Raw genomic sequence first — 8,934 nt, 5'->3', positions numbered from 1 at the left:
AGCCAGACCCCCAGGGGTGCTGGGGAAGGATGTCTGGCATTCAAAGGCTGCACTTTGAACACGTGGGGAATGGAAATGGCAGGACAGCGGCCCCAGAGCTCCAGAGAAGGGGACAAGTGTGAGAGTCCAGGACCTGGATGGGAGGTGGATAGTGGGGGAGGGCAAACCCTTGATCCCACTTCAGCAGCCCAGTCTCCAGCATACTGGGGGCAGGGCCCAGGCTGAGGCCTCACCCAGCACAGGTAGGTACATGGGGGTCAGAGGGTGTGGGGCAAATATGGCTAAATTGAAGGGGGCATGGATTGGTGGCCCTAGATGTGGGTTATCCCCAGAAACTCTGTCTTTGTGGGAGGTCTCTGTGTTTTCCTGGCTATTTTGGGGGGTCTCTGAAGATCTCTAAAGGTCTCGGAGTACCCTGGTGTCTTGGGGATTCTGAGCTGTTCTAGGTGTCTCTGGGGATTTCTGAAGGTCTCTAGGGGTTCCTAAGGACCTCTGGAAGTCTCCATGCTGAGAGACTGGCCCTTCCTGGCCCTCAGGCTTTGTTTCAGACCCAGGCTCAGGGCATGTCAGGCGGGGAGGAGGCGGAGTATGGAGATGTGCCCTCTGGAAGCTTCTGGTCCCCCTCAGGCAGTGGAGCCCATAGCTGCCGTGCTTCCCATAGCCTGGCCATGACCTGCTAGGGCAGCAGCAAAAGGACCCAGGCCCCAGGCTCATCAGACGGCTGGCATGCTCCAGAACCCAGGACCACCCTATATGCCAGGAATTTCGAGACCCCCAAATCCCAGGACCTAGGCCTCCCGAACTTCAGACCCCTCTAAGTGTTCTAGACTCCAGGTCCCATAGGTCCCCCTCACCCACCTCTAGAACCCACTATCGCAGGCCCCAAGCCTGCCTCCCTCCGCCACCCCACAGAACCCCTGTGCCGGCACTTCCTCATTTCCTCATTTCTTCCTCTTCTAAGAGGCCTTAGTGCTGGTTGCTGCCTACTCCACCCAGGGTGTGGGATGTGGGGGACATCCACCCACACCCAGGCCTGAGGCGGGCTGCTGCCTCTCTGTCCCTCTTATCCCAAAAGCCCAAGTGTCTTTATGTGTGCTTGTTGGCTGAGTTCAGTGCTGTAATTAAAAAACACAGGGGGTGATGTTCTCCCCGCCATCTGCCTGCTGCTAAGAGGGAAGCATGAATATTCGTTTTTCCGGTTTCATCCAAGGTTTCTTTAGCCAATTGAAATCTGGGAGTTTATTTTTTGCCCCCCCCTTTTTTAAGATTTTATTTATTTGAGGGCGCCTGGGTGGCTCAGTGGGTTAAAGCCTCTGCCTTCAGCTCAGGTCATGATCCCAGGGTCCTGGGATCGAGCCCCATATCGGGCTCTCTGCTCGGCAGGGAGCCCGTTTCCCTTCCTCTCTCTCTGCCTGCCTCTCTGCCTACCTGTGATCTCTGTCTGTCAAATAAATAAATAAAATCTTAAAAAAAAAAAAGATTTTATTTATTTGAGAAAGAGGAAGAGCCCAGAGGGAGAGTGAAAGGGAGAAACAGATCGACTGGGGCTCCATCCCAGGACCCTGGGATCATGACCTGAGTTGAGGGCAGATGGTTAACCAACTGAGACACCCAGGCGTCCCTAAATAAATAAAATCTTAAAAAAATAAATAAATAAAAAAGAATTACCACCTTCCCAGCTTGCTTCTCACTTTTACTTTCCTCTTCATGGCTTCTTCTACCTGTCCCCTATTTTCCCGGTAGATCCTGCACGTCGCTGGTCTCTCCAACGGCTACAAGAAGCTCACGAGGACAAGGCTTTTTGTCTGTTTTGTTCAGACAAAAACTGTGTGCCTGGCACACAGTAGGTGCTTCATAAAGGTTTGTGGAAAAAGATAAATGAGTCTTTCCTTATCAGTTCATAGAGCACTATCGTTTTGTTTTAATGACTCTGAGACACGCCCCCCCCCAATGGATGAGCCGTTTTTCACCTACCCAACCCCTTAGGTTGCTTCCTCCCCCACCCCAACCCCCATTACAACAATGTTACAGTGAATCATCTCTTAGCTGTCCTTTTTGCCTTCCCTCTTTTTAAATGGTGCAAAAGACACTTAACATAAAATTTACCATTTTAGCCATGTTATAGTGAATAATCCAGTGTTTCGCAAGTACCACCAACATCTAGTTCCAGAACATTTCTATTGTCCCAACTGGAAACCCCGTCCCCAGGAGCAGACCCTCCCCCCCGGCTCTTCTCCAGCCCCGGCAACCACTAGTCACACTTTCTGTCCTCATGGATTTGCCTGTTCTGGACGTTTCCTATCAATGGAGTCACAGGCTATGTGGTCTTTTGTGTCTGGCTTCTCTCGCTCAGTGTTGTTTTCAAAGTTCATCCATGATGTAGCGCGTGTAAGGGCTTCGTCCCTTTCTATGGCTGAGTAACATTACACTGTACGTTCATTCACTGCTGCCTTTGTCACTTTGTTAACATCAAGTTATTCAGGAGTGTCCCAGAACTGGGCTGCTGGGTCAGCAGGCACAAGTATTTGTAACTCTGGTGGCCTGTGTCATTGTGCCTTCCACTGGGACAGGGCCCCAGATGCTCCTGCAGCAGGGCACGGGGCTGCCACTGTCCCCACAGCCCCTCCAGCACCAAACATTATCACGCTTTTGAAGTTTTACCAATCTAAAGGGGAAAAACACACACAGTACCCCAGAGTCGTGCTTTGTAATTTTTCTGTGCGGAGTGTGTACCTTTGGGTGTGTTGGATCAAAGATTTGCAACTTTCTATAAAGTCTCAGTTCAAAACCTTTGGTGAATTCCTCTGAGCTTGAAGATGTAGAGGGGCAGAGTTTGAGGAGAGGGGAAATCGTGGGGGCGTGGACTTCCGCTTCCCACAGTCAGGGAGAAGGCTCTAGCATTTATCCCATTTTACAGATGTGGAAACTGAGGCACAGAGTGGTTCAGGTTGCATTGTGAGCCAGGGTCCGGAATGGATTTGAACCTGGTGGGCCTGATGCCAGGACCCCGGTGAGGCTGAGACCCTCGCCAGCCCTTAATCTCCTCCTTAATCTACTTTTGTTACTGCCCCTTAGGTCTGATTCAGGCCCCCCTCCTCCTCTGGGACTCTGGCTTCCTCCCCAGGTTCCCCATCTCTAGACACCAGGCTCACTCCAGAGGAATCTTACAACACAGTACCCCTCCACTGCTCACACATCTTCCTTGGCTTCCCATGGCCCTGGAAATAACATCCCAGTCTTCAGCCTGGCTTCTGAGGCCAGCATTGCCCACCCCCTGCCCACACCACCATCTCCTCCTCTTAGCCCGGCCACTCCAGCCGCTCCACTCCTAAACACACAGTTCCAGGGGCCTGCTCTCTCAAGCTGTGGGGGCTTTGCTCCTGTTGTACTTCTGCCTGGAATCTTCCTTGCATTTGTTTCTGTCAGCTACCATGTGACTCATCCTCCAAGCCCCAGACTCAACCGTCTCCTTCCCCAGGGCACCCTCCTCACAGCCCACTCCAGCATGGAGGCATCCATGTACCAGAACAGGAGCTCTGAGTCTGTGGGGGAGGCTAGCAGCTTGGAGAGTCAAAGGCAGGTTTTAGGAATCCTCAGCAAAACACCACTCACGTGTTGAAGCCCCAATTCTAATGCTTCCTCCTCCAGGAAGCCTTCCAGGACTCTGTCCCTCTCTCGGACCTGATTGACTCCACTGGACAGGGTGTGTCTGGTCTGTGTCTAGCTCTGTCTGCTCCGAGGATTGGGTGCTCCCGCAGAACCTGGCCTACAGAGGCCTTTTGGAAGTCCACCCTGGGTGATTGTAGAATGAACACAGAATGCACGGGCTGGGCGTCAACTGAGCTGACACCAGGAAGCGAGTTGATGAGGTAGCAGTCGGTTGGTTGGGGTATTAATGGGGGACATTTAGTCACTGGGTTCCAGCAAAAGAGAAGCAGGTCGCCCCTCCCCCTCCCGTGAGAATCCTGGGCCTCAGGCCTTGAAGGGGGGCGGGTCTCAGTGTCTTCATTCTTCCCCTCAGCATTGCACCCGGACACCAGTTCCTCTTCCCTGAGTCGCTGGGTGCAGATCCTGAGAACCCCGGACCACAGCGGATCCGCGGAGGGTGCATACCACTTCTGCCCCACGTCCAGGTGAGCCACCACGCAGCCCCTCCCGCCCCAGATCCTTCCAGCACCGCCGAGGCAAGAGCGTGGCAGTGGGACCAGAAGGGACGCGCTAGAACTTGGGTCCGGGAAGGGACCTCAAGCCAGACTGGAGGGGCTTCCTTACGGCAGCCCCGTCGGACCCCAGCCCGAGACTCCCAGAACCACGCAGTTCTGCGAGAAACAATTAGCGCGGCCCCCTGCAGGCCGTTTCCGGGGCAACCTCTTATTTTGCATATGGTCCCGTCTTGGCCAATGAGGGCGCCTGAAATATTCGTGATGGGGGGTGGGGGGGGAAGGGGAGACTTAACCAGAAGGGACTCCATTGGGAGAAGGGGAGGGGCTGACTGGGCCGGGTTTTCCTGCTTTCCAGCACCATCAGGCACCGGGATTCCGTACCCATTCCCCGGAGGGGGCGACTGAGGCCAGAGGCCAGAGCCAACGAGTGGGGCGCCAAGCGAGGGCCCCTCGTTTTACCATTTCAGAAGCAGCCTGGGCCACTCTGAGATGATAATAATAACAAAACACAGGCAGTTAGGGTGAGGTGACCACAGGCTAAGGTCCGGGCCTGGATTCTGGTGTCTCTGCCTAGGTTGCTTGAATGGGGGGCTCCCTGGCGTGGATGCTGTTGTTGCCACTGCTGCTGCAGGATCCAGGCAGCCAAGCATTTTCCTGCAACGTGTCATCTGGAAACATGGACTGGAACACAGAGTTCAAAGACACATGCCTGAATTTCAGTGGCCAAGGCCTCAGACTGCCCCAGAACCAGTCTCTGCAGGCCAGGAGCCTGCTCCACCTTATCCTGTCTGGGAATGGTCTTCGAGAGCTACCACCGCTCTTCTTTAAACTGCTGGGAAACCTGAGTGTCCTGGATGTGACGAACAACCCACTGGACAGTGTGGATGGGGAGCTGGCCCTGCGCTGTACGCTTGACCTGAAGGCTGACTGCAGCTGTGTCCTAGAATCCTGGCACCAGATCCGACAGGACAACTGCTCTGGCTGGCTACCTCTCCAGTGCCGGGACACAGCTACTGGTGGCTGGCACAATGTCTCTTCCTTCCTGGAGGCTGGCTGCCCCCCTGGCCTGTCCTTACCGGTCATCGGGGCACTGGTGGCCAGTGGATGTCTGCTCCTGGGGCTCACCATTGCTGGCCTAGTGCTGGCCTGGAGACTCTGGGGCCGTGGGAGGATCAGTAAACGGGACGTGAACAAAACAAGGGCTGCTCAGGATGGTTCTCGGTCTGGCTCTGGCAAGCAGCCGAGATACAGTAGCCGGGGCCTCAGCCCTAAGCCCCCAGCAGCTGCCGTGCCCAGACCCTGCACCCCCGACTATGAGAATGTGTTCGTGGGCCAGCCAGCTGCCGGGCACCAGTGGGCCGAACATGGGTGAGTTATTCAGATCTGTCTGTAAGACTCTGGAACCAGATGGCCAGGGTTCAAATCCTGGTGCCACCTCTTGTAAGCTGTGTGACCTTGGGCCAGTCGATTTACCTCAGGGCCTCCGTTTTCTTATCTGTAAAATGGGGATAATAACAGCCCCCACCTAATAGAGTTGGGATAAGAATTAAGCGAGTTCCTGTATATGAGACAAGTTTCCTCCTTCGTGACCTGCAAACTTGAGTTTCTGGTGGCCAAGGATGGGGAGAGAGGAAGCAAGTGTTCTAGGCAGAGTAGGGGCTTTGCAGAAGTAGTCGGTGGCCTGGGCTCAGATCCTGTGTGACCGAGGGCTATCTCTGAGCCTCTCTTTCAGTCTCTGTAAAATGGGGACAGCTCCCCTTTCCACATATCCCTTTGACACTTGAGAGGCTCAGAAAGCTGTGTCCTCTCCCCCACAAAGCCCTGATACCTCTAGACTTGGCTGGACTTAGATGGATGGCTTCAGCTTTTCCAGGTTGGGTGAGGGAATGAAAGGGATTGCTGCAGGAGGCAGCCCCCACAGGGGTGAAGGCCTGGAGGTGGGAGAGAATGGAGACTCTTCTGTGAATCAGTTTGAGAAGGCAAGACCTGAGAGCTGAGGCTAGAGGGGCCTGGGAGAATCCAGGCAGGAATGGAACAGAGTCATGGATGGGTGTGGGTAGGGGAATTTACAAAGTGGGGAGGCTGGTGGGAAGCTGTGGGTAAGAAATGAGAGAATATGCAAAGCAGATGCAAATAGGGCTCAAAGGCAGAAGTGGCCTGTAGGAGGGTGAATACACTCATCTCCCTAAGGGGTCTTGGGCTATGATGCTCACTTCTGCCTCAATGTCACCAAAGCCTCAGGATCAGTCTCCACCAAAGGCATTGTTTAGAACAGGATCTGTCATTCTCACCCTACTTGTACCAATGGAGGCTCTGGGAGGCAGGGGAGTGACTGGCCCAAATTCATAGTAAATGTGAGACAAGTGTGATTATCTGTGAATAAGGTTTTATGTGTTTGAGGTTGTTTTTTTTTTTCCTTTAAACTTGAGTAGCTGATGGATACCACTTGCCCAATAGAGAGTAGAGTTAGAATGTTCTAGAAGTAGGGGATTTTTTGGGGTGAGGGGAGAGGAGTTAAAAGGCTGCTTTTCTCTACCATACACAATGAGACATCACTAAGAAGCTATCTCCTCTTAGACCAATTCTATGGGTTCAGAAACTAAGACTCCAATTTGTTCTTTTTTTTTTTTTTTTTTTAAGATTTTATTTATTTGACAGAGAGATTACAAGTAGGCAGAGAGAGAGAGAGAAGCAGGATCCCTGCCAGGACCCTGAGATCATGACCTGAGCCGAAGGCAGCGGCATAACCCACTGAGCCACCCAGGCGCCCTCCAATTTGTTTTTGTATTGAGGTCACAAAGACTCTTGTTTTAGAGAATCTAATGAAAACAACTCCCAGCTGAAAGGGCACTGGTTTGGCCCTAGCCACTGTGTCCATGTGTCTGGTGTGACCAGAGCTTCTGATTTTTGAAAAAGAAACTGAAAAATTAGAGTTAAGATTAAAAAAAAAAAAATCTAGACTTTAATGTAAAAAGTGAGCAACTATCTCAACTTTAAGGATGGAAACAATTCGACCATGGGCCTGAGGTCCTCGGACCAGAGCATTACAATGCTAAATCCATGGAATCTTCCCTGAATCCCTGGACCCCACCTCTTTTCCTCAGACAAAGTTGGGAGGCCGGGAGAATACTGCCATGTGCCTCAGTTTCCTCCTATGTAAATACTAGGAGGGGACTCAGGCGCCCAGAGCTTTCTTTGCCTCTCAAAGCTGACGTGCCTACCCCCTGAGAGCCCCCTCTCCTCCTGTCTATCCATCTCCCCAGGGCTCACCCATCAGAGGACAGCGACTTCTACATGAACTACGAGGGCCCCGACCATGCCTCCCAGCCTGTCTACTGCAACCTTCAGTCATTGCGCAAGACTCCGCTGGATGAGGAGGAGTATGTGATCCCTGGGCGCTGAGCTGATGCCCTGAACTCCAGCCTGCTGCCTTCTATGTGACTTCAGGCATTCTGACTCTTCCCTGGCCTCAGTCTTCCCACCTGAGGAATGGGGACAGGGAAGGACCGTCGCTGAGGCCCCAGGGAGGTTCTTCAGCTCCCTCTCTAGCCCCTGCTCTGCTTCTCAGCTCCCTAAGCTGCTGGAAGGGGAAGAGGAGAGGCTCCGGTATGGCGACAGGAGGGTCAGTTCATGAACTCTGTCATCACCCTTGGTGTGCAGACCAAGCTTAATAAATGCTGTAGGGCTCACAAAGCTGCTGGCTCAGGGCAAATGGGTTCTTTGAGGTGGGGATTCCCTAAGCTCCCCAAACCAGGTTCTCTGAGAGATTCCCGAATTGTTCCCCACTCTTGGTCCGTCCCCTCTGTCCCTTTCAGGCCCTGTTCCCTGCCACTTGGTACCCCGGCTCAGCTCCCAGGGCAGCCCACACCAGCCCCAAGGGATCATTATAACTTATGAATGGGACTGTGCCCCTTCCCTGCTCACACACCCTCCGTGGCTCCCCATTACCCCCCAGGACTTCAGCCTGGTGGTTGAGGCCTGCGCAATTCTGCCCTACTCACCTCACTATCACTACGCTCTTCCATCCTTCTGTCCTTCTGGTCTAGGCCTCCTCAACACCCAGCCCACCTCACTTCTGAAATTTCCATTTGCCCATGCCATTCCTTTTGCCCAGAATGCCATCCCCTTCCATTTTTTCTCACTGTTAAACATCTTTTTTTTTTTTAAGATTTTTTTTTAATTTATTTGATAGAGATTACAAGTAGTCAGAGAGGCAGGCAGAGAGAGAGAGGAAGGGAAGCAGGCTCCCTGCTGAGCAGAGAGCCCGATGTGGGGCTCAATCCCAGGACCCTGGGATCATGACCTGAGCCGAAGGCAGAGGCTTTAACCCACTGAGCCACCCAGGCGCCCCTGTTAAACATCTTAATACAGAAGCAGAACGCTGGTCTGAGTGTCAGGAAGCATGGGTCCATCCAAGTCTGGACTCTGCCATTAACAGGCCCTTAGTTTCCCCATCTGTACAACAAGGCAATTAGTCGCTGTAGCTGTTTTAGCTTAATAAGCTGAGATGTCTTAACTCATCCTTCAAGGCCAGATTCAATGCCACTCTACTGAGGCCTTTCTCAGTTCCTCCTCAGGCAGAGTTAATCACTCCCAGAGCTCTGTGTATTTCAAGACTTTTTTCCAAACTCATGCCTCAGCTGGGTTTCCTGTCAGGGGCTCCCAGCCTGGCTCCTGCCAATCCTCCAGTCTAGGCGAGACAGCTGGACACAGACACTCTTGGTCCTGAAAGGTTAAGCCTGGGCTGGAGGGAGGGATGGGGCCAAGGGCT

General features: G+C 53.0%; 1 protein-coding gene across 2 annotated transcripts; it reads left to right on the top strand.

Moving 5' to 3' along the window:
- Positions 1-1,831: 1,831 nt before the first annotated feature.
- On the top strand, positions 1,832-8,100 carry LOC111143799 (leucine rich repeat containing 25). Of its 2 annotated transcripts, XM_022497682.1 has the most exons (4): positions 1,832-1,860; positions 4,022-4,133; positions 4,738-5,531; positions 7,427-8,100. In XM_022497682.1, the coding sequence occupies exons 3-4, from the start codon at positions 4,747-4,749 to the stop codon at positions 7,563-7,565; spliced, it is 924 nt and encodes a 307-aa protein (XP_022353390.1). In that variant the 5' UTR covers positions 1,832-1,860; positions 4,022-4,133; positions 4,738-4,746; the 3' UTR covers positions 7,566-8,100. The 2 variants fall into 2 exon arrangements, with proteins under 2 accessions (XP_022353390.1, XP_022353391.1); XM_022497683.1 differs by lacking the exons at positions 1,832-1,860; positions 4,022-4,133 and having other exon boundaries at positions 4,499-5,531.
- Positions 8,101-8,934: the final 834 nt, after the last annotated feature.

This window comes from Enhydra lutris, unplaced genomic scaffold (assembly GCF_002288905.1).
Source record: "Enhydra lutris kenyoni isolate GAN:26980312 unplaced genomic scaffold, ASM228890v2 scaffoldscaffold10, whole genome shotgun sequence".
Taxonomy (NCBI): domain Eukaryota; kingdom Metazoa; phylum Chordata; class Mammalia; order Carnivora; family Mustelidae; genus Enhydra; species Enhydra lutris.
The sequence above is the reverse complement of the archived record's forward strand: the minus strand, read 5'-3'. Positions and strand labels throughout refer to the sequence as shown.

Excerpts from the sequence above, each read along its gene's own strand:
- LOC111143799 (XM_022497682.1), top strand. The coding sequence starts at position 4,747 with ATGGGGGGCTCCCTGGCGTGGATGCTGTTGTTGCCACTGCTGCTGCAG. Across the intron at positions 5,532-7,426 it reads CACCAGTGGGCCGAACATGG|GGCTCACCCATCAGAGGACA; the intron begins GTGAGTTATTCA and ends CCATCTCCCCAG.